Here is a 25,456-nt window from a genome sequence, read left to right as displayed (position 1 = left end):
ACGGTACATAAAACTTGTTTTAGTCTTTTACATGTGTGATAATATTTTCATGTGAAAAAGATTAAAACTGATATATATATGTAATTCAGACTGTGGTATCCTAAGTTGATTTTAATCAAACAAATGGTGGCACCTATGTAGAATTGGACCACAGGCAGATTTTGTTATTTAGTACAGTTCAGTCACTCAGGGAGGCATCACTGCATTCAGACAATTCCATGTACACTACACTGCAACTGCTAAGCAGATGCCTGACTAGGAGCATAACCCAGTGCACCTAGTCTGGCCTTGGGGGGAAATGCAAAAGAAAAAAAAAGTAAGTTCAAAAGGCATCGTAGCAGTTAGGCACTGGAGTTCTGTTCCAGTGTTAACATACCAGTTATCAGGATTTGATGCCTGTTTGGCAGTGTATTGTGTCCTTGGTGAAAGCACTCTAGTCTCTTCTCTGATTTCCTTGCTCTACCCATTTGTGTATGGGTACCTGTCATCAGTTGGCAAAAGAAAAAAATTTAATTTCAAAAGGCATCGTAGCAATTTTGTTCTGTTCCATTGTTAACATACCAGTAATCAGGATTTGATGCCTGTTTGGCATTATTGTGTCCTTGGTGAAAGCACTCTAGTCTCTTCTGATTTCCTTGGTCTGCCCATGTGTGTATGGGTACCTGTCATCAGTTGGGGAAGGTCAGGTTAAAATGGCAGAAGAGGATTAAGCCTTGCCTTAATATGTCATGCCCAAGACATAGTTGATTTAAATTCACATTCCTTCAGGCCGTAAAAGGCAAAAGGAACAAAGTTTTAACTTCTTAAGAAAGGAAAAGGCCTCTGTGTCTCAAGACCATGGTTGTGCCTGTGGGTTCGCATCTATGTATTAATTCATGTCGCATACCTCACACCATAATCAGCAAAATATTATTGATTGAATTGTTTGGCTACATTCCGTCAACTAATAGCCTGTTTTCCAATGATGGTATCTTGGGTTGCGTACGACGGAACATAAAACTTGTTTCAGTCTTTTACATGTGTGATAATATTTTCATGTGAAAAAGATTAAAACTGATATATAATTCAAATTATGGTATCCAACATTAATATTAATCATAAAAAGGGTGGCTCCTGTGCAGAATTGGACCACAGGCAGATTTTGTTATCTAGTTCAATTAAGTTCAGTTGCTCAAAGAGGCATCACTGTGTTAAGACAATTCCATGTGCATTACACATCTGCTAAGCAGATACCTGACCAGCACTGGCAGCAGTGTAACCCGGTGTGCCTAGTCAGACCTTGAGGAAAAATACAAGAAAAAAAAAAGAATATGGTAAGTACAATAGGCACCATAACAATTAGGCATTAGAGTTCTGATCCAATGTTTACCATTGATAAGGACTTGATGCCTGTTTGGCATTGTATTGTGTCCTTGGTAAAAGTATTCTGCTCTGATTTCCTCACTCTACCCAGGTGTGAATAGGTACTTTTTGGTGGGAAGGTCAGGTTAAAATGGCAGAAGAAGAGGATCAGGCCCTGCCTCAACCCTTTGAGCCCTGACCACTGCTTTACCGGTGGTAGAGAAAAATAATATAATGCCTAGCCACCAGTTGAGCGGTACGTAAACACTTGTGTCATGTTTTGCTATTGGTTGACTTATATTGAAGAGCCACTCAGAAAAACCGTAATATTCTGATGTCAGCGAATGTAGTGCCAACATGGTCACGCCTTTTCACTGTGTTTTGTGCATGTGCTTTGGATAAAAAAGATCGATTTCAATGTAAGTCAACCAATAGCAAAACACGACACAAATGTTTACTTACCGCTGAACCGGTGGCTAGGCATTATGTCATTTTTCTCTACCACCGGTAAAGCGGTGGTCAGGGCACTCTTTTTATATCTGCCGTGATACATTAAATACCAATTATTTGCAAATTTTGGCTCAGGAGCTCAGGCAGAAGGGTTAAAATTGCTCAGGAACTCAGGGCTCAAAGAGTTAAGGAAGAGATCTCTATGTCTCAGGACCATAGATGTGCCTGTTGATTGGCATCTGTATGTGCAAATTTATGTTGCAGACCTCGCGTAATCAGCAGAATATCATTGATTGAATTGTATGGCTACATTCCGTCAACTAATAGCCTGCTTACCAATGATGGTATCTTGGGTTGCGTACGACGGAACATAAAACTCAAACTTTGGTCTTTCACATATGCAAAATTTATTTTGCATTTGAAAGGTTAAAGGTTACATGAAAAAATAAAAACTGCTTATGGGGTTGTATCTTAGATAGCATGTAATGATAGGATAGTACAGTAATTTTTGGCCAGTGAGGTGCTACGTTTTTACTCAAATCTGACCCTTGTGTTATATTGGCTGTTCGCACCCTGTCTGTGTCTGAAAACTAAATTCTGACCACCACATGGGACCACCTGACATAACAAATGCAATGTACGGCAACATCGTTGATCACAATAAATGCTCATGATTGTGCTGAACAGCAGCACTTCAGTCTTTCCATTGTTTGATTCAGCATGGTTCATGTTCACCATCAAATCAGATTGAAAACAAATTGCATACTACATAAAATTTCAACTGAACGTGATAGCATTTCACCCTTATGCCATGAAAAAAGAGCAGTGTCTGAGTTAGAGATAAATTTATTGTGTGAAAGTATGAAATCATCCGGGTTTTTTTTTAAGCAGAATACAAAGTAAAATGGTGGACGGGACTAAAACGCATGGCTTTCAGACAGGATTCTGATTGAACAAGTTAATGAACTGGGGCTGTGAAACTGTACATATGTGTAAAAAGAGGGGAGGGGGAGAAAGCAGCACATAACAGAGCAGACAAATGGAGTAACAGAGCGGAGACAACAAGCAGACAAAAACAAGATGGATTCCAATCATTTTCCAATTATGTGTTACTCAAAAACTACATCCGCTGACAGTAGAGACAAAATGGAGGATTTCCACCTTTCGGCAGATGTGGTTTATCAGATGTGTGCACTTTATAAAAGTTAAAAAGAACTTTTGTCTGTAAATTCAGGGTGTGCACCTTAAGCACTGTAGTGCCTTGTGGACAGAAATTTTGGTATATAAATTAACCTGCCATTGCTTATAGGAAGGGACTGAATGTGTATATATGTGTTTCTCTTATGAGTCTTTCAAAAATAGTTTGATTCTATGATACATGACAAAACCAGGAGAAAAAATGGGTCTAAACTTTTATATATATTCTGTGCGAAGTTATCTGTCTGGTAAATAAATAGATGTGATATTGGTTACAAGTATAATGTATTGTTAAATGATGATTACACGTAACAGCGGCTTTTGGAAAAGTTATTGGTACATTTTTGTTAGAAATTGGTGTTTAATTACACATACTTAACCGTGACCCAACTAGTGCAGACTCCGGCAGGGGTCTGACATTCCTGTCCTGTGCAAACTACTATCCGCCTATGCGGAGAAAACGAAAGCAACTACGGCCGATAACCTCCCGAAGTAGGTAACCTCCCCTTTGTCCCGTTAGCTAGCGCCCTCTTTTTCCAGCAGTCGTCTCAACACCTGTTCCTGTGCACTGCATATGGCTACGTTTTTTTTCGTATTTTCTATCTGTCTATCGATTCTTTGGCGTCCTTGTTGTTTGTCTAATTATGTCTTCAACCAGGTTGCATAATTATGTGGCTCGATTGGGTGATCGGGCTAAAATTAAGGCGCGATCGCAATCGATTCACGGACACTCTGGGCCCTCTACTTTGGGCTCTCAAAACAAGAACATCAACCCACAGCCTCCATTTCCTCCACTACCTCCGATCGACTCCAGGCCCCCACTGCCTCCAACATCTCCTCCGCCGACTTCTAGGGGTTCGTTACTCAGGTCAGTGGTGCCGTTGACAATATTCTTTTTCATCTGCGAACGAACTCGACGCCATCCACGTTTTCTCGGTCCTGCCAGTCGGCAGTGCCCGAGTCGATCTCCTCTGTCTCTTTGCCAACTCCCGCAATATCAACAGTGGAATGTGTCCCAATCCCTTTGGGAAAACAACACACACTGGCTTTGGATCCGCACGCTAGACAGGGCCCTATGTGCGATGCGTCTGTGGCGGCGGCCGTGACATCGGGTCACGTGGCATGCCTCTTCCGTCTCGGATCCTATAGCGACCGAGGCGCTTAGGGATGCCCTCCCCATGTGCAGGGAGGAAGGTGGACCGCTAGGGGACACGCTCGCCCATACGCGTGTGCCCTCTCCCTTGTCTCGAGCAGCCGATCCAAGGGAGGCAACTCCTGCTTTGGCGCCCATTCTGGTTACCGCCGCAGTTACTTCCCTTGCACCAACATCACCCTTTGCCTTCAGTGCAGGTGTGGTCCTCTTCTCTTGCCTTAGCGCACTCAACACGGCTGCAAGACATCATGGATGCTGCATACTGGAAAACCCCTGCCACCTTCATCGACTTCTACCTGAGAGATGTCGCACGCCTGCAGGATGATGGCTCAAGAGGCATCGCTTCTGTGGTAGTTGCACAACAGGCCATCGCAGCACATAGACAGTAGAACAGGCGAGCCCTCCACCTTGTCGCGCTATTCTGCACTAGTTGGTTCACGGTTAAGTATGTTTAATTAAAAGGAAATTTTCTATCTAAAATTACGTTTACATAACATACTTAGCGTGACCCAAATTTAAGACCCTCCCATCCTCCCCGCTTCCTGTTCTCCCTGCTCGCTGCACTGGTGATGGCATATTGCCATCAAAAGAGGGCCTAGCTAGCGGGACAAAGGGGACGTTACCTACTTCCGGAAGGTTATCGGCCATAGTTGCTTTTGTTTTCTCCGCATAGGCAGTTAGTAGTTTGCACAGGACAGGAATGTCAGACCCCTGCCGGAGTCTGCACTAGTTGGGTCATGGTAAGTATGTTATTTAAACATAATTTTAGATAGAAAATTTCCTTTTCTTAACTCTGAAATTCAGGAACAGGGTTCAGCTGATATGTAAGAACTGACCTCTTCTTATTATGATATATAGTTGCATATCTAGGACATGAGGTTGAATGGTGCTACTTTTGAAGACATTTCAGTATAAAACCATAAAATGTATTGTCAGTTTCTTTAACCAAGAAACAGGCTGGCATGTTTACGGTCTGCTCCAGCGTTCTGATCGCAAGTACGATGAAGCAATCAAATGCTACAGGAATGCCCTCAAGTGGGATAAGGTAAGTCATGAACTATGCCTCTTTTGCACTTCTAGTTCCAGTCTGGTGTTACTTTGGAACAGGAATTTCTTTCTTCTTACTTGCATCGTCTGTGTCTCTTGTTCTTTCCTCCTGATTGGCTTAGTAACAGACATGATGTTGTAAATTCTACTGGCTGGATATAGGAAAATATGTTTTCTGCTGCAAAAAAGATAAAGGTGTTGAATCAACAGTGTCAGAAAAAAATGTTTCAAGGCCAGAGTTGTGAGATTTCATTCTTCACTGTGATGAAATTTCATTTGGATCAGAACCCACATTGGTGATTTTCTTGGTCTACGAATTCTGATGAGGTGAAAGAACATTCACTTAAATATTTCAGTAGAATACTTGATGAAATATTTAGATTATAGTATCTTAATACCAAGTGCATCAGGGTCACAAGAAATACTTGGTTGGGAGGGGAGAGGAGGGGTAGTCAATAATAAAAGACTAATTTAGTCTGAAAAAATCATATCTAACATATATGTGGCAAGAAATTGAAGAATATGAATTGGTTTGCAAGTGCATGCTTGCACATAGTTATTTGAACATTACCATACATTACATTTACATACAGGGCTAATGGATTTCCAATATACAAAACAGTTGTGCAGAGGTAGTAATGGGACATAATTGGTCAGTGGGTGCATATTTTCTACATATTTGTCTGAAGATCAGGGGCACTGCTACCATAATCTAATGGAAAATCCAATTTGAAGAATAAGCAGTTTTAGATAGTGTATTATGTTTTGCTCTCATTATTTGGTTAAGATAATATTTTTTCCCTGAATGAGATGCATAATCTTATCTCTGTCAACTGCTTGCTAGTATTCAGTTATGAGAATCTTTGTATACACTGAGCATGCGTGCAAACAATACTACATGAATCTTTCTTCTGCTACTGGCGTAAGAATGTCAGAAATATACCGTCAGTAAACGAATAATAAGAGCTTAAATTTTCTCCACCACTCTGATGAATTTTTCTTGTCAGACACTTTCCTGGTGATTTCTTTGTCTACGAATTCTGATGTGGTGGAAGAAGCATTTTAGAAGAAATCTGTAGAGATTTTGGTTGACCTTTGAACCTGTTTTCTGCTGTAGTTATACTGATAAAGCTGGTGTCACATGACAACTGTTTGCCTTGGGGGTAAAAAAAACTTTCCAGTAAGACAAATTCTGAGGAGAACCTGTATAATTTGAAGCTGTTTGAAGTATTTTATTGTTGAGCATGTCTCACACAGCAAATTGTTACAGAAAATGGCATATGAGTGAAAAGCCTATACATAGCTTGGTTGACAGAAGTGCCAGGCTAATTTCCAATGGTCAGATTTTGCATTATTCATTTATTGTCTACATTACATATGTTAAAGAGTTCTGTTTAACTTTTTTTTTGTTTCAACAGTTTTTAGCGGTCCTATAGACAAGATATCACAGTGTTTTATAGTCTTTATGAACATTTGTCCTACAGTTTCATAATATGATAGCGTAACAAAATTTCATGTCAAAGAGAGGAGCAGCACTGCACATGATGATGTCAATAGATCCTTCTGACAGTGTGTGAAGAGGGAGCCTGTACTCTCCCCTTAAATCTTCACAGGCTGTATGGTGACAATGGGATCTGATGCAGTCTATTCCACAGCAAATTCCAGTTGCACTTAGCAGAATTTCTGAGATTGGAAAAAAAAATTAGAAGAATGATATTTCCTGAATATAGTGAGGATATTTGCACATTTTTTTGTTAAGTTTTTGTCAGCGAGCATACAGCTTATTAGTGAGTAACTTTATTTAAAGGACATTTATCACTGTTCATCAGTATTGTTATCTGGTTGAGGAACAGTTTGATATATTTTAATTTGAAAAGAATGTGTGCAATGCAGCATATTAACACTGAATCCTTTTCTGTTTCAGGACAACCTTCAGATCTTGAGAGATCTCTCTTTGCTACAGATCCAGATGCGAGACCTTGAAGGATACAGGGTAAGTATCTACCCCTTGATGTAATTAAAATGTAATCAACTTTACACACATACACACGCACTCTCACACAGTCCGATTTGGATGCATTTAACAATTGCACTTTTGCACAAATATGCAAAATCTACGGTTTACACCTTGACGAATGAGTTGTGTCCAAACTTGAGGTGATCACCGAAACAGCAATCGAAGACAAACACCTGACAATAAAGCAACATACACTGGTGTTGGAGCGTTATGGTCATGATGAGGGGGCCTGACAGGGAGATGGTGTTTGCAGGACACAAGGTACCAGCTGCTGGTCCTGCGGCCAGGCCAGCGAGCATCATGGATCGGGTACGCCATGGCCTACCATTTGCTCAAGGACTACAGCATGGCCCTTCGCATCCTGGAGGAGTTTCGCAAAACTCAGTCGGTGAGTGGTGACATGCAGGTCTTCTGGTGCCTAACCCTCTTTAGTATGAATTTCCCGCCAGCGTCCAGTAAAAACTCGCAGTGCTGTGCACCCACTGAAAAGTTTTGATGTGAAGCAGCATTCTAAAAATGACCGGCCTTGATTTTTTTGTTGGGGGGGTGCATCCTGTTGTGGTAGAGTGTTGGGGGGAAAAAATCAGATTTCAAGGGATGCACTGCACAGGATTTTATGAATGTGCAGCCAAATTAGGCTGAGAGTAATTTTATATTGACTGGGACAAAGTTGTTTGATTGTTGAATAAAGATTCGTCGCCAGAAAATTCGGAAGATGAGCGACCTGATTGAGTGTGGTCTGTTATTTTCAGCATGAGAATTGCCAGTTTTTTTGTGTGAAGAGCTAGGGCATAAACAAACGTCCAGTTGATGCAGAACCACTTAGACCCAAGTGCTGTTTTTTTTTTGTTTTTTTGTTGTTGTTTTTTTAACCTCTTACAAAGGCAAATTTTGAAAATTTTCTCTTGCATTTCTCCCCCTTTTTTATTTATTTTTTAATTTTTTTTTTTTTTTACTTTTGGCTACATATAATTTGCTTTATATCATGAACTACTTGTAAGTCCAGACAGTGATGCATCTAAACAGGATGCTGCCATTCATATGCTGTTATTTTTTTGTGAATATGCGTTTGAGAAAAGCACACAAAAAGAAGCAATGCAAAGCAAAAGGGAAAAATCACACTTGTAGTTTTTTATACAAAAATGGTCAATAGGAGCTTCTTAAAACTTGTCATGTAGCAAGATCAGTATTGATAGAACATAATAAACAGTATTTTGATTTGACAGTTTGCTTTCCCCAAATATATATATAACCATACAAAAATTACAGAGTTAATTCCCTTATGGTATTTTTCCGTGAAAGTGCAGTTAGGTGCATGCACAAGAGGGTTGAGAGTGCTGTGTGAGGTCACCTGACTTTCGGGTGAGAAAAGAGGGTTCTGGACAAACTCCACAGTGTCTCATAAATTTGGTGGACACTTGACCTGCTTTTTCTCAAATTCTGCAAACCTGTTTTCATGTGGTGATAGGATGACAGATGGAGAAGGAGCACTGCACATGATGATGTCAATAGATCCTTCTGACAGAGTGTGAAGGGGGAGCCTGTACTCTCCCCATTAACTTCACAGGCTGTCTGGTGACACATGGGATCTGATGCAGTCTTTTTCAGTTATGCACAATGTTTGCTTTAGCAGGACTGAAGATAGGACTCGCAAAAAAAAAAAAAAAAAAGGAAGGAATAAACAAATAAATTAATAATATAAAATAGAAAGATGATAATAAAGTAATTGTATAGTTCTTGGCACTGATGATAAAATGAGAAAGCACTTTTTAGCAAGAAAGGGTATTTTCATTATTTATTTAATTATTTATGTTTTGGTGTGGTTGATGTATGAAAGGAAGTTGTGGTGGATTTTGTCCTTCGGCTTCTTCTGTAATTCAGGCACCATACTGATAGAACAAGGCTGGAATGGTTCAGTACACAAGACATGGGGGACACTTGTCCTGCACTTTTCATAGGTGACAAGCAGTTGTATTCATGTGATGATAGGGTTATAAATGTAGGAGAGAGAAGCAGCACTGCACATGATGATGTCAATAGATCCTTCTGACAGTGTGTGAAGGGGGAATCTGTACTCTCCCCATTAACTTCACAGGCTCTCTGGTGACACACAGGATCTGATGCAGTCTTTTTAAGTTGCACGTCAGGTTGAAGATAGGATTCTGTGCACACTTTTAAGAAATGTTACTGTGCAGCGCTTTGTTCTTTAATTACAGTGGCTGATACCAGTTTATATGTAGCATACTGTTGCTGCTTAACCCTCTTACCCCCAGGTCCCCCAGCACATATCATCCATGAAATCCCATTCCAAGGGGAATAACTCCTGCGATTTTTGATAGTAGGTAATTATAAAAAATTGGTTTAAAATATAATTACCTTCTTTTGTTGCACATATTTATTTTTCCTGCATTCTACACATAAGAAAGTTGCAAAAGACTTTTTGTTTCCGGGCTTATGTTGCTTTGTACTTGCACAAAAAAACAAAAAAAATGTCAAATTTGATGGTCAACTTTGAAAAAAAAAACATTTCTATTACAGCATGTTATTACATGTTATTAGTTTAACAAAATACTCAATTTTCATATCAACTTTAAAACTATGAAACTAGAATGAACATAAAAGAGAAATTGAATCGACCGTGTCAACCGGGTGTAACTAAACTAAAATTGTACATCTATCTAGATCCAGAGAAAACGGCTAAATGTTGCAGTGTGGTTGCAGCGATAGCCAGGAGTCATGCTGTTTAACTTTTTTTTTTTTTTTTTTTTTTTTAACCCGTAGTATTATAATAACAAATACAGAACACTCTTTAACAATTAGATGTTTTTTTGTGTTTTTTTTAGTGTATCACAAGTGAGTCTTGAAGGCCTTGCCTCTCTTGTTATTGTTTTTCTTACTTAACTTGAATGGCAACAATGAGCATGCTGATTTTTATGTTCTTTTCATTTTAAGGGATAATGTGTTTTCCTATGATGGTGGAGAGAAAAACAACAGCAAACAAACAAAAACAAACAACAATCCTACCTCACTTGTAATTTCTCGATAATGAAAAGAACAAGAGAGGCAAGGCCTTCAAGACTAACTTGTGATACACTTAAAAAAAAAAAAAAAAAAAATCTAATCATTAAAATGTGTTCTGTATTTGTTATTATAAAGCTTCGCGTTAAAAAAAAAAGAAAAGAAAAAGGCCTAACCAGATTCGAACCCCGCGTGTTCGAGTGAGAAGAAACTGCCTTATCCATTACACTATCGTGGCTCCTTAACTGACATTCTAAAATTTAACATTTGAACATACTTTTTTAAAGGGCGATAAATCAATTGCAGTATTCGCAGTGAGAACACTGTTTAAATCATATTAATCTGGTGTATCTTGGGCATTAAAAAAAATCTTTAAGGGCAATAAAAAATTCTTTTTAATGGCTATCGCCGCAATCACACTGCAACATTTAGCCGTTTTCACTAGATCTAGATAGATGTACAAGTTTAGTTACCCGCCGGGATTGTAGTACGACACGGTCGATTCAATTTCGCTTTTATGTTCATTCTAGTTTTATAGTTTTAAAGTTGATATGAAAATTTAGTATTTTGTTAAACTAATAACATGTACAGACAAGTACAAGTACTTCTAAACGTCGTAAGAAGTGAAAAGGACTTCATTTTGAGAAAAGTCAAGACTGGAATTTTTTTCGTTTCATTGTGATCAGTTCAAGGGTATTAACTCGCATGGTTTACAATTTTTAACTGTGAATTCCGACTGATTATGTGGATATTTTTATGGCAGTTTGGGGCATAATCCAGTAAGTGATGAGGCGTTCACAAATCTTTCTCTGAATAAATATTTAACGGTCTCCTTCTCCAACTTTCCATCACATGTTATCGTGTATTGTCGATTGAATATAGGATTGAACAGCCAGGTCAACAACTTGAAACAAAATGGCGTCGTTCGCGTTCGCGAAGAATATGAGCACACGCTTTGAATGTGTATAAATATGTGTACGCAATTAATTTTTGCCCATGACCTTCAGGGCTCAGCCAACAGATCTGTAAAGTCCACTCGTTGTATTGATTTTAGTATTTTCCGAAAAAGACCACTTGGGCGAATGAACATAGTGAGAGCCCTGTACACTGAGAGTAAAACACACAAGCTTTTTATGTATTGAGTATAATTTCAAAATGTAATGTTTAAGATGAGAAAGATCAGTTTAAAGCAAATCAAGTCCCCTAGCATTAATTACAGAGTAATTTCCCTTTTTTACTATCTGCACCAAAATGTTTGCAAAATAAATAAAACTTCCATGCTTAGCAAAAGAAGTTACTGTTTGAACAAAAAATTATAATAATGACTGCTCTTGTTGTTGTGTCAGAATCAGATCGAAGTGCGAAGTTTAGAGAATACAAAAAATATAAATATAACAGTAAATGCAGTTTGCATATAATTAGGCTTCATTTTTTTTTTTTTTGTGCCCATCCCAGAGGTGCAATATTGTTTTAAACAAGATGACTGGAAAGAACTGAATTTTTCCTATTTTTATGCCTAAGTTGGTGTCAACTGACAAAGTATTTGCAGAGAAAATGTCAGTGTTAAAGTTAACCATGGACACACACACACACACACACACACACACACACACACACACACACACACACACAGACAACCAAACACCAGGTTAAAACATAGACTCACTTTGTTTACACAAGTGAGTCAAAAATATAATCCATTGAACTAGCAAAATCAGGAAGATAGTGCAGAATGCCAATTAATATCACTGAAATCAATGACTGACTCACTGACAGTATCGATTCCGACGGTCTGGGGATTGATTCACGATTTTGGAGGTCCGGCAATTGATTCACACTCAAGTACCGACTTCACTCTCAATATCGGTGAAATCGATGTCTTAGTACGATCAACTTTTACAAAAATTCTCACGCAGAAATCATCTTTGAATTGTCGTTCAGATTATGCTACAACTCTCAACAGTCAATAAACTTCATCTTGCAACTTTGAAACTACAAAACTTTGGCAAAACTTAACCAAATCAGTGATATATTCCATTGAACTAGCACAGTCAGGAAGATCATATAGAAAGCCAATAAATGTCAGTGAAATCAAGACTGACTCACTGACAATATCGATTTTGGAGGTCCGGCGTTTGATTCATGATTTCGGACGTTCATAATATTAATAATAATAATGGTACTTATATAGCGCTGAATCTTGTGCATAAACAAATCTAAGCGCTTTCGCACCAGTCATTCTCACGCACGCATAACTCTAAAACTGGAGAAATTAAAGACAAGGAAGAGGCAGGGAAGGGAGGCTATTTTGGGAAGAGGTGGGTTTTAAGGCCAGACTTGAAAGAGCTGAGTGTGGAGACTTGACGAAGCGAAAGAGGAAGTTCATTCCAATTGCAAGGTCCAGAGACAGAGAAAGAACGGCGGCCAACAGTCAAGAGTTTGAATCTGGGTATGCGTAAGTGGAGTGGATCCGAAGCTGATCGTAGATCAATTCACATCCAAGTGCCAGCTTCACTCTCATTGTGGGCAAAACTCGGTCAGTTGATGTGGAGGTCACTCAGTACGATCGATTTTTACAAGATTTTCACACAAAAATCATTAAAACAGTTAAGAATCATCATTCAGATTACACTAACATTCTCAGCAGTCATCAAACTCGTCTTGCAACTTTAAAAATTTACAACTTTCTCAAAATTCAAGCAAATCCGACTCTGAAAAGTGCAAAATGCATGGCAGGAAGTGCGGAAAACGAGGCTGTGAATCTCATGAGAGTCTCGGTTATGTAAACAACAATGGCTGTGCCCATAGTAAGCATGTGTTTAGCTAGCAGTCCCAGGCGCTTAAGCGTGCAACACAGCAAGCCGCTACGGGGCATAAATGTGGAACTTGTGTTAATACTGTGTAGTGTTGTGAGTGTACCTTTTGGTTAATCAGTTAATGTGCAACGACCATTGTGCTTTCTAAGTTTTGGTGGCAAAACCATTGGCCTAAGAAATTCAGTACTGCAAAGGAAAAACCACCTGCTGAATCCATAGGAAAGTGAAGAGGGAAGCAGATGATGAATGGGACTCTAGAAACACATGGCTGCTTGCTGTCACAGTTAATAGATTTCTTTGGTGAAAAATTTACGAGAATGGAGTTCTGCACATGATGATGCCAATAGATCCTTCTGACAGTGTGTGAAGGGGAGCCTGTACTCTCCCCTTTATCTTCACAGGCTGTCTGGTGACACATGGGATCTGATGCAGTTTTTTCTAAATAATGTTCAGTTTGGGTTGGACTGAATATGAGATTCACTGCCAACTTACAATAGCACTTTGTACATTACAATAGTACAGTGCTGTCAGTCTATATGCAGAAGCCCGATATGTTTTGACTCTCAGCACACTAAACTGTAGCTGTTCACTATTGTACTGTGCAGAGTGTTGAGAGCCTTTTTGTGTGTGCAGCAACCCAAGACCTTTGACTACGAGCACAGTGAGCTGTTGCTGTACCAGAACATGGTGATGAGGGAGGCCAACATGAACAAGGAAGCTCTCCAGCACCTGGAAGAATATGACAAGCAGATAGTGGACCGCCGCCATGTCAGCGAGACCACAGGTGTGTGCTTTGTTGGTTTGGTTTTTTTTGTTGGTTTTCTTACACATTTTGCATTTCTGTTACTTTTTTTCTTTTTCTTTTTCTTACACATTTTCCATTTGTGTCACCCAAGCATTTTCTAATGTTTAAATTTGAGATCATCCTATTTATTTTATTGTGAATTATGGGATGTGTTTTGTTATTTTCCTGTGAACTTCAGTTGGGGTGAATGTGTTGGGGAGGGGGCTTAATCAAGACTTGGGGCTGTGAGTTCATTGGGGGTTAGATAGGGACATGGCATATTACATGAGACCATCAGCTTAGATGTTAATGCTGAATTTATGTCATTGTTATGTTCTCGGTATGTTTTGGTGGGGTGGGGGTGTCATTCATGAATTTCGTTTCTTTCGCAATGAAAAATGTTACTGGTTTTGTTTTTCATTGTTTTTAGCTGAGATCTACCTCAAGATGGACCGGAAGAAAGACGCGGCTGACATCTACCGAGAACTGATCAACAGGAATAATGAGAACTGGGCGTACTACAAGGGATATGAAGATTCCACATCATTTGGTAAAAACCACTTCTGATTTCTTGAAACTGTGAAGTGTTGGTCACTAGGTGATCAACATTACCATTCTGTTTTGTGTGTGATGTAACCTGTACTTGCTTGCTGCCTGGAAAAGCTATGGGAAGCCTGCCATCAAGCGTCCAGTTGCATGCTGCACAGTTTTGGACATTGAAATAAGTAGGATCATTCCTTATGTATAGGTTTTTCACTTTCACACAGTGTCAAGTAATTTCCACTGTGACAATGAGTATCACGTAACTGTCAGTGCTTTGAGTTCCCTTTTCCACTGTGACAATGAGTACCACAAGGTTATAAATGCAGTTTTCAGAGTCGTTTAAGATATATTATTTGTTGTTAATTTTATTTTATGCATGTAAAGACAAAGGGCATCTTTAATAGTCCTCTTTGTTGCAACTCATATTTCAGGTGTACTTGTGTTTCAGAGAGCGTCGAGGAGAAGCTGAATTTTTACAAGGAAATTTCAGAAAAGTTCCCTCGAGCAACCGTGCCAAAACGACTACCTCTGACGTTTACCTCTGGTTGGTTGGTTTTCATTAGACATGCTCTCTCTCTCTCTCTCTCTCTCTCTCTCTCTCTCTCGCTCTCTCTCTCTTTGCTCAACCCCTCTTTTTGGTTCAAGCAAACATGCATGTTTCATGGCGATAACTTGTTTCATACTGTCTATATAATTGTCCCTGTACTCCCTACTTCACACTCTCCGATCCCCTGACCCACCTCCTTGACACAGGCAAAATGGCTTGGTCTTTTAAATGTTTGAGTTCTCTCTGTCTGTCTGTCTGTCTCTCTCTCTCTCTCTCTCTCTCTCTCTCTCTCTCTCTCCAACTATATTGACGAAACTGCTATTCATGGTGTCAGTCTTATTCCATCTATGATAGAGTTATTTATTCTTTTATTTGCTGATGACGTGGCACTATTGTCAATCACTCCAAGAGGTTTGCAGGCCCAACTGAATGCTTTGAAAGTATGTTGCGACAAATTAAAAATGACAGTCAACAAAGGAAAAACTAAAGTTATGGTCTTCAGAAAAGGAGGATATCTTGCAAAAAATGAAAAATGGTTTTATGATGGTGAGCCTGTTGAAGTCGTAAATAAATACACTTATTTAGGTTTTACGTTCACAACAAAATTAAGCTCTAAGATAGGAACAACTGCTCTTATAACAAAAGGAAAGAAAGCTGTACATCTCTTAAGTAAAGCATGTCTGAAATGCAAAGAAATGACACAAAAAACATTCTTAAAGATTTTTGACGGAAAAGTACAGGCAATATTGTTGTATTCATCTGAAATTTGGGGGTTACATAGACTTGACAATATTGAAAAAGTACACAGTTTGGCTTGCAAACGATTCCTAGGCGTTCCGTTGAAAACTCCAAACAAATTAGTATACGGTGAACTTGGCAGATATCCTATTTTTGTGAACAGTACAGTGCGATCAGTCAAGTACTGGCTTCGTCTCACTGAGATGGAAGAAAACAGATTACCCAAACAGTGCTATAACATGTTATTATCCTTGGTAGAAAGAGGTAAAAAATGTCGGGCAATGGATATCAAAGATATATTATGTACCACTGGCTTTCAGTTTGTTTGGATAAACCAAGGTGCTGGGGATAAACTAAGCTTTCTTAATGCTTTTAAGCAACGATTGATAGAAATGTTCATACAGGAATGGTCATCTGCAATACGAGAAAAGGACAGGTATGAATTTTAAAGAATGATAAAAGGATGATTTTGGAAAAGTAAAATATTTATTGAGTGTTGATGTAGTGTGCGATATAGTGAAAACCCTGAAAGCAAACGATGCCCAAGTTGTGGAAAGTTGGCAAATTCATTTTCCATGCTGTAAGAAGGAGACAACAAATCAATGCAAGTTAACGGATTTTGTCAATACCGCCCTGAGAAATGTGTTTCTCGTATTTTCATTGAACCTTGAATGCCAATGTTATTGGTAGTTTAGAATGTATGCCGTGCAGTGAATTAACTTTATATTCAATCTGGAAAATGACCTCATACTTAATAAGAATAATTAGTTCGTATATACTGTGTTTAAAATGAAGTCATTTCATAGTCTGTAAATGAGCTGCTGGATTACCCATCTCCTCTTCCCCCATCCCTCTTCCCCCATCCTTCTTCCCCTTCCCCAATGTGTATGTATGCCTATGGCCGAAACACATTAAACCATCTGAATCTGAATCTGAATCTGAATCCAACATTGCCTCTGTCCCTTGTTTTCTTCGGGTTTTTTTCTCTGTATCTGTCTCATTCATATTTTTAGTTTAGTCCTGTTATCTGGATGTAAATGAATGAGCCAAGCTTTTTTTTTTCTTTTTCCCGGAGGATGAACAGGGGTTTTTTGTGGGGTTTTTTTGTTGTTGTTGTTTTGATTATGTTAGAGAAGATCACTGGTGATAAAGAAAATGGGAGAAAATGAAATAAAACTTCCCAGCTTCCCAGCACGAGAAAACCTGGATGTGAGACGTTTGTAATGGCAATGTGTGTGTGGCAGGTGAAACGTTCCGGTCCTTAGTGGACCGCTACCTACAGAACGCATTGCGGAAAGGCGTGCCACCCCTGTTTGTGGTGCTGAGGCCACTATACAGTGACCCAGAGAAGGTCAAGATCATCGAGGAGCTGGCCCTGGGATACGTGGAATGCCTGAAGGAGACAGGATACTTCAACAAGGGTGGGTGTCGTGTCTGTCTCTGCTTTCCTTCTGGAAAGTTCATGCATGTGAGGGGCCAGGGCAGTGTGTGACAGGAATGGTATTCATGCTTGATCTTGCAACCGATCTTCTGAATTTGGGACAGGGATAAAGGATGAGACAATAAACCAATGTCCTGTGTGTAACAAGCACTTGGCATACAAAAAGAACCCACAGCAACAAAAGTGTTGTACCTGGCAAAATTCTGTAGAAAAATCCATTTTGACAGTAAAACATCCACTTAAAGACAGAAAAAGGAGGGGGGAAATATATGGGTGGCGTTGCGCTGTGGTGACTCACTCTCCTCTGGGAGAGGTGCATGAATTTAACACAGAGATATCTGTGTGGCAAAAAGTAACTCAGTACAAGATAATGCACCCTTGCAGAGGGCAGTGGAGAGCAGGAGCCTGCAACAGCACTGCTGTGGACGTATTACTTCTTGGCTCACCATTTTGACCAGCTGCGGCAGCTGCAGCGAGCCATGGACTTTGTGGACCAGGGCCTGGCACACACCCCTCTGCTCATCGAGCTCTACGTCCTCAAAGCCAAGATACTGAAGGTAGGTGGGTGCCCCAAAGGGAGCTTTGTCTGTCAGCCTGGTGAATATTTTCAGCTGGAAAAAAAGATATGTGTATGATTTCAGGTTAACCCCAAGGCTGCCTATATGTCAAGATAACCCGTCATTGCAAGCATGTTTCCTTCACTGCCACAGTGATGAGATAACTTGTCATCGAAATATTCTGACTTTTTACTGGTTTGCATTCAGTTCATTGACAAAAATACTGGTTGCTTTAGCTTGGGGAATCTTTCTAGGTTCTGTTCATAGCTAGAAACACCATCTACGTCATGAGACAGTCCTTTATTTGAACGTTTTGGTTGGGTTACCATCACAGTGTTTACCTGGCTCCATACCTCGCTCGCTCAACAAAATGTCGGACTGACACCGTGCTCAAGACATGCGATCGTGGCAAACTAAATCAACCAAGATTGCTTTCTTTAGCTGGTGCTCAGAAAGAATTGAAGCATAAATTTGAAGGAGAAGACAGTGATAAACATTTATAGGATGATTTGATAGAAAATAAAGAGAGCAATCAAGAGAGTGGCCAAGATACGACTATCAGTGAGTGGTGCCGGCTGTACAGCTGTAGCAGATGACAGAAAGTGACTGAATTATTAGCAGGACACGGTGTGAGCAGTTTTCTTGGCACTCAGCCAACATGGTCTGATGAGAACTGGATAAAGTGACTGTGTGAGAGGGGTGAAGAGGAGGAGGGTGGAGACTGAGGGGGCATGGCCTCACATCCATATTATCACTTGGAGTAGTTTTGTGACCTGTTGTGATTCATCATCAGACACAAAACGAGAGTGCCAAAGAATCGATAGACAGAAAATACTATTTAAAAAAACTTAGCCGTATGCAGAGCACAGGAGCAGGAGTCAAGATGGCTGCCATCAAAAGAGGGTGCTAATCAGGGATGCAAAGGGGAGGTAACCTACTTCAGGAAGTTATCGGCCATAGCTACTTCCGTTTTCTCTGCATAGGTGGGTAGTAGTTTGCACAGCACAGGAATCAGACCCCTGCCAGAGTCTGCACTAGTTGGTCACGGTAAGTATGTTACTTAAACATAATTTTAGGAAGAAAATTTCCTTTTATTGTGGTTCTAGTATGATTTTGTGTGTGCAGATACCCATTTGTCCAGAAAATATATTTTAGTGCAAATTACCTAACTAATGTGTGTAATGAACAAGTTGAAAATGTGACAAAAAACAAAACACTGATTTCAAAACAACAGCATGTTACTAAAAATATATAAAATGGGAAAACATCATGTGTTTTGTATTAACTTTATTCATTTACCTTTCAGAAAATCTATACTTTTATGGGTCTTTCTCCAAGAACAAAGAGCACAGAATTTTTTTAAAATTTATACCCGTTTTTTTGTGAAAGAACCCTGGCAAATAGATTTCACTTAAATCTTATTTTCCTGGCAGCGAAAGGATTAATATGGAGGAGAATTTGAATTGGTATGCATTTACTTTGGGTAAAAAAATGTTAGATTGGAACACTGAAGCTGTTTGTTAGGTATCTTGTCAGCAGTCAGTTATTATAACTGAAGGCCAGAAACATGCAGTATATATTGGATTTAATTTAAAAGTGGGTGGTGAGATACATTTTAACAACCATACTGTTAAGAATGGTGCAGTTATTTTACCTTTTTTCCTCTTTACATTCATTGGACATAGCTCTCTGCTCATGATTTGGAAGTGAAATTTATATCAAACAGATTTATTAACTGTAGTGAATTTCATGGAGTGTGGGAAAGGGTTGGGGAGGTTGTCATGAATCGACACTTATGACATTAGTTGTATCATTGACACCAACTGACATTGGTGTGACATAATGGGTGCCTTTGACATAAGTGCTGTGACATAGTGGATGTGTCTTTGACATACAGTGCTGTGACATAGTGGACGTCTGACAAACTGAAAGTGATGAGTTAGTGGGTGTGTCTTTGACAGACACTTGTGTGACATAGTGGGTGTGTCTTTGACACAAACTGACAGTGGTATGACAAAGTGGGTTCGTCTTTGACACATTCACAGTGGTGCGACATAGTTGGTGTGTCTGACAAACCAACAGTGCTGTTACATATAGTGGGTGTTTTTGACACAAACTGACTGTGACATCTAGTGGGTGTGTCTTTGATGCAAATTGACAATGCAGTGACATACAGTGGGTGTGTCTCTGACACAAACTGTCAGTGCAGTGACATACAGTGGGTGTGTCTTTGACACAAACTGACAGTAAGTGCAGCAACATACAGTGGGTGTGTCTTTGACACAAACTGACAGTGGTGTGGCCTACAGTATGTGTGTCTTGGTGTCCCCAGCATGCAGGTGACCTGGATGCAGCAGTGAAGATGATGGACGAGGCCCAGTCCTTGGACACAGCGGACCGCTACATCAACTCCAAGTGTGCCAAGTACATGCTGAGAGCCAACATGGTGCAGGAGGCCTGTGATATGTGCTCCAAGTTCACCAGGGTCAGTCAGACTGCCCCGACACTGCTTTTACTAGCTTCCCATTAATTGATAGAAACAAATTTTTGGAGTTGTGTGCTGAACAGAGCGGAGTCAAACTGGTGCAAGTTTCAGTCAGTAGGTTTCTTCATGGCTATAATTTTGTGGTTAATGCTTTTTATTTGATGCATCTATGCTTCATTCCACTGCAGCTAATCAGCACATTTCCTTCTCAATAGTTTGCACCAGTTTATACATATTCATGCAAATTATACATGATTCACATCTGTTTATATGATAATTTGGTTGTCTGTATCAGCAATATGATTTTTTGTTTGCATCACCAAGGTATGTTACCTAAGTGATGAAAAGAAGTGTGGGAATGTTGAATGCAGTGAAAGACGGTAGCTGTGGCAGTGAATGATGTAAATTGTGTGTGTGTGTGGTTTTGCTCTCAGGAAGGAGTATCAGCAGTGGAGAGTCTGAATGAGATGCAGTGCATGTGGTTCCAAACAGAATGTGCTGCTGCCTACCAGCGCATGAACAAGTTTGGGGAGGCTCTCAAGAAGTGCCATGAAATCGACAGGGTCCGTACGAACCTCACTTTTGTTTTTTTCTTGCATGTGATTTCAAATTCATAGATTTTGAATCGCTTCTTGCCTGGCATTGATGTTCTCTCCCTTGGTACAGTTTGGTCTAATTTCATTATTGATTAGGCAAAGATCTATCTTTCTCATCTCCACAAGTCGGTGTTTGCAATATGAATTAATCACTTCTAACATCTGTTTGCTTAGCCTTTACATGTTTACAATATTAGATATGTGATTTACATCTCAGATTACTTTTTCCTCCAAAAGTAATTGTCCCTTCCAAGTAAAACAAAGAAATGTGATGACCGTGTGTGTGTTAACAGAATTATTTTGTTTGTATTGTGGGGGATTCACAATCATGTCTTTTTGGGGAGTCACAATCACGTCTTGATGTTAGGAAGTTAACTGGATTATTCTATAGTTTCTTGTGGTTGACAGCATTTCACAGAGATCATCGAAGACCAGTTTGACTTCCACACATACTGCATGCGCAAGATGACGTTGAGAGCTTATGTCAGTTTACTGCGGCTAGAGGACAAGCTCAGGTGTCACCCCTTCTACTTCAAAGCTGCCAGGATAGCCATACAGGTGAGTGATACTTAACATGCTAACACTAAAGATGGTAGGGTCGCCATGCCAAAGCATTGACCCCATTCTGTTTTATATATAAATTTGTTGTTTATGACTGTTTTTAAATTAAGAAACCTTAAAAAGAAATCTTTTTCAGTTATTCCTGACAAATTTAGTTTTTTAAAGTTTGTTTTGGGATTGAGAGAGAGAAAAACAAAAAAAAATGCTGAAGATATCAGTAATAAAATAGGTAAAGGAAATGTTTTTCATTTATACCAGACAAATTTCCTTTTTTAAAGTTTGTTTGGGGGAAAAAAGAAGAAAAACACTGAAGATATCAATAATACAGTTAGGTAAAGGAAATGTTTTTCATTTATTCCTGACAGGTTTCATTGTTTTAAAGTTTGTTTGGGAAAAAAAAGCTCACAAGAAAAGCACTGAAGATATCAGTAAAACAGTAGGGTAATGCTCAAGATAAAATGGTAGGGAAGCAGGTGGGTAGCATTAAAGGTGCTTGGTTAGCAAGATAGGTAATACTTGAAGCATTTGGATCAAGGTGGGTAGTATGAAAGGTACTAGGTTAGCAAAGCAGATGTGTAATACTTGAAGTGTTTGGATCGATACATGGATGTGTAATATCAAAAACGCTTGGATAGCATTAAGAAAAAGACATTTGACCATTTTGTGTGTTTCTGGTGGATGAAAATACCCACTTCTTTAAAATGTTCTCCTCATTTGTTATCTGTTCAAACTTGTCTTTGTAACCATCATTTGTGTCTTCTGTTCACAGATCTATCTCCATCTACATGACCATCCATTAGCAGATGGAGAACAGGACAGCAATTTAGATGCAGGTAAATATTCTTTTGCAATTATACCATTTAATACCATTTCTACTGTTATTTCATCATACTTCATTCTTCTGGGAGCCATTTGTCTCTTCAGTGGCCTTAGTGACATGCCACGAAGTGATATGAACCCATGATTTAACGGAGCTTATTACCTGCACAAGAGACAAGTAATGTGTTTGTAAAGATACATGATAAAATATATCTATTTAAGGGAATAGGCAGTCTGGGGAGAGCAACTGACAGCTTGATTGCTCATACAATTTAACACCTAATATTAAACTTGGCCAAAAGAAAATTCTTAAACCTCTGGGAAATAGTGCTTCCACACACTTCTCTCTCTGTGTTTCATCTGTTTTTTTGCAAAACTGGGTTCCTATAGCTCTTAGAGCAACAAACCATTTTGTAAATTCGTCCTGTTTGCACCCCAGAAAACCTGTCACCGGCGGAGCTAAAGAAGATGAAGAGAAAACAGCGCAAGGCCCAGAAGAAGGCGGAGATGGAGCAGCAGAAGCAGAAGGCGGAGATGGAGCGGAGAGAACAAAACAAGAACAAGGCCAATGATGGGGAGATGGATGGTCCCAAAGAGGAGGAGCTGGTGCCTGACAAACTGGCCAGGGTCAGTTTTGGGGGGTGGGGGAGGGATGAGATAGGAGGTTTTTGTTTGTGGGTGGGAAGTGGGAGTATGTGTTTGGGAGAAGTGTGAGAAAGTGTTGCTGGGAAGCGCCATAATTTGTTCTTGAGAAGTGTGTGAATGTGTTTTAGTTCATGGGAAGTATGAGAATGTGTACTTCAGAAATGTGAGAATGTTTACTTCAGAAATGTGAGAATGTGTTGTAATTCATGGGAGGTGTGAGAATGCATTGTAATTCACTGGTCACTAGTGTCAGAATGTGTTCTTGAGAAGAACAATGATGTGCTAGGGTTCATGGGAAGTGTAAGAATGTGTTCCTGAGAAAAGTGAGAATGTTTCCTTGGGAAGTGTGAGAATGTGTTCTTGAGAAGTGTGAGAATGTGTTGTTGTTCATGGTAAGTGTGAGATTGTTTTCTTGAGAAGTGCAAGAATGTCTTGTAATTCATGGAAAGGGTGAGACTGTGTTCTTGGCAATGTTCAAATGTATTTTAGTCAACAGGAAGTTCGTAATTTTATGACAGCATGAACACAACATGTGAGAAGTTTGAGAGTTTTACAGCTTAAATCCCAGTACAAATTTTGTTGCAGTTCTTACAGTTTGACACTCTGGAGTTGCTTCAGTGAAAAGAGGAACATTGAAACATTGTGTCACTCTCCTTTTTTTTGGGGGGGGGGGGGGGAGATATAGCTGTATGGCCATGCATAATTATTTCTTGTGTGAAAAATTGATAACATGATGTTATTGTATTATATGTTTTGTATGAAGGCTGCAGCGTAAGTTGATGCCTTGGATGACTGTTACAGACTGAAGAGCCTCTGGAACAGGCGGTCAAGTTCCTGAAACCACTGCAGCTGTTGGCAGCAGATAGTGTGGAAACTCACAATCTGGCCTATGACATCTTTTCCAGGAAAGGTGGGTGTCTTACTGGTCTGTGAAAAGCACTACTCTTTGACTGTTGTTATGCTGTGTGTATCAGCATGGAACTATAAAAACAATTAAGAAATAAATGGGAAAAAAAGACTTGGTGCAAAAGAAGGAATGTTTGAAGTCATGAAAGTGGTTTTTGTTATCAGAATATGGTTGTAAGTCTTGTAGTCCCATATTGATCAAAGTGAGAGGATGGAGTGTATGTGTGATTTAACTCCGTGTTGGGTTTGGGGATGGAACAAGTAAGGCCTTCTGGGACAACTCACCGTTAACATTTGTCCCAGAGCAGTAATCGACTTTCACTGATATCGGGCACAGACTGCTGTATACATTGGCCAACTTTACAGTGTGAACAAAGGAGAGAGTGTCTCTCCATTTCTATCAAGATCTAATGTTCCTGCTGTTGCAGAAGTAACCGGTATAGGTTGGTTGTACACTTTTTTCTTCAGTGTCCACTAAATCCTTTGATTCTGTAAGCATATGATGGTTGATGTGAAACTGTGATTGATATACATCATTATTTTATGTTCTTAGTCCTTGGCTCAGGTGGCAGACTTTTCTCTCTGATTTTCCTTGGAAGGAAGGAGGAGGTTATTGTTTATTAGTGTTGCTGTGGTAAACGAATAAAAGACACCTTGTAAGGCAAACACTGGCATGTGTGAAATTACTGCTTCCACTTTGCAGAAGTGATGAATGCCCATGACTGAAGTTTAAACACAAAATCAAGGCATTGGGTTTAGTTACCCTGACTTTTTAGATGCACGTTGGTGTTTTGTTGCAGTGCTTTTGTGTGTATGCATATCAAAGAAAGGGAGTGAGTTTGATTCACAGCACACCCTCAAAATGCTAACAATCACTGAAGGTGCAAGTTGAAATAAAGCCAATTTGGTTCTGTTCCTGTCTGCTATACACAATACAGTGGTATGTGTTGGTATTTTGATGTGGGTTTTTTGTTTGTTTTTTGTTGTTTTTTCATCCTGTAAAAGAAAGGGGAAAAAAAGGTTATTTTCTGAGTAAAAGTGATTCAGTATGTTTTTTTTCGTGTTGGGTTGTTTGAAATGTGATGTTGACATGAGGTAGTTTTATGTGTGTGTGTGTGTGTGGACAGGCAAGTTGTTGCTGATGCTGCAGTCTATAAAGCGTGGAATTGCCGCTGACCCCTCTGACCCCAAGCTGCACACTTTCCTGGTTCACTTCCATTTATACGGTCAGTCTCTTCTCTGTAATACAGCAGACTATATATATATATATATATATATATATATATATATATATATATATATATATATATATATATATAATTACATTTGATAAAATCTCTTGCACAGAATAAAAGCCATGCAATAATTATTGTACATTCACAGTGGATTTCTTAATGGTATGCACCTCTTATAGATGTTTTTTCATGGTAAATTTCATGGACTGACAGAATACTTTGTAAGTTAACAAACAATGAGGCCAGGTGATGAAATGATTAACAAATAGTAAAGAGTGGTAACTCTCTCTCCATTCTCAAGGTAGCTGAATCGGTAGCCTAAGCAGCACTGATTTGAAGTTGTGTACCTTGTGAATGGAGAGAGTTGCCACTCTTTACTAGAATGCTTTGTAGTCTGAACATAAGAGTTTTGGTTACATCTGGCCTGCCAGAGTCCTAACCAAAGCAAATAATCAACAACAAAAAATGGTGTCTATGTTTCATAGACCTCGTAGACAATTTGTAATTTAAATATTACAAGCAAATATGGTATCATGCTTAACAGAAGCATTTCATATTTG

General features: G+C 39.3%; 1 protein-coding gene across 1 annotated transcript in view; it reads left to right on the top strand.

The window, feature by feature from the left end:
- Positions 1–25,456, top strand: part of LOC143298820 (N-alpha-acetyltransferase 15, NatA auxiliary subunit-like) — a 35,820-nt gene that overhangs the window by 3,071 nt on the left and 7,293 nt on the right. The window contains exons 4-18 of the mRNA XM_076611810.1: positions 5,098–5,186; positions 7,113–7,181; positions 7,459–7,593; positions 13,673–13,823; positions 14,254–14,373; positions 14,815–14,910; positions 16,896–17,072; positions 17,477–17,649; positions 19,982–20,134; positions 20,569–20,697; positions 21,139–21,288; positions 22,061–22,124; positions 22,550–22,737; positions 23,557–23,665; positions 24,789–24,887. Coding sequence (XP_076467925.1) covers positions 5,098–5,186; positions 7,113–7,181; positions 7,459–7,593; positions 13,673–13,823; positions 14,254–14,373; positions 14,815–14,910; positions 16,896–17,072; positions 17,477–17,649; positions 19,982–20,134; positions 20,569–20,697; positions 21,139–21,288; positions 22,061–22,124; positions 22,550–22,737; positions 23,557–23,665; positions 24,789–24,887 — 1,902 coding nt within the window. The remainder of the gene's footprint in view (positions 1–5,097; positions 5,187–7,112; positions 7,182–7,458; positions 7,594–13,672; positions 13,824–14,253; positions 14,374–14,814; positions 14,911–16,895; positions 17,073–17,476; positions 17,650–19,981; positions 20,135–20,568; positions 20,698–21,138; positions 21,289–22,060; positions 22,125–22,549; positions 22,738–23,556; positions 23,666–24,788; positions 24,888–25,456) is intronic.

The sequence above is a fragment of the Babylonia areolata genome, chromosome 24 (genome assembly GCF_041734735.1).
Source record: "Babylonia areolata isolate BAREFJ2019XMU chromosome 24, ASM4173473v1, whole genome shotgun sequence".
In the NCBI taxonomy this organism is placed as follows: domain Eukaryota; kingdom Metazoa; phylum Mollusca; class Gastropoda; order Neogastropoda; family Buccinidae; genus Babylonia; species Babylonia areolata.
The sequence above is the reverse complement of the archived record's forward strand: the minus strand, read 5'-3'. Positions and strand labels throughout refer to the sequence as shown.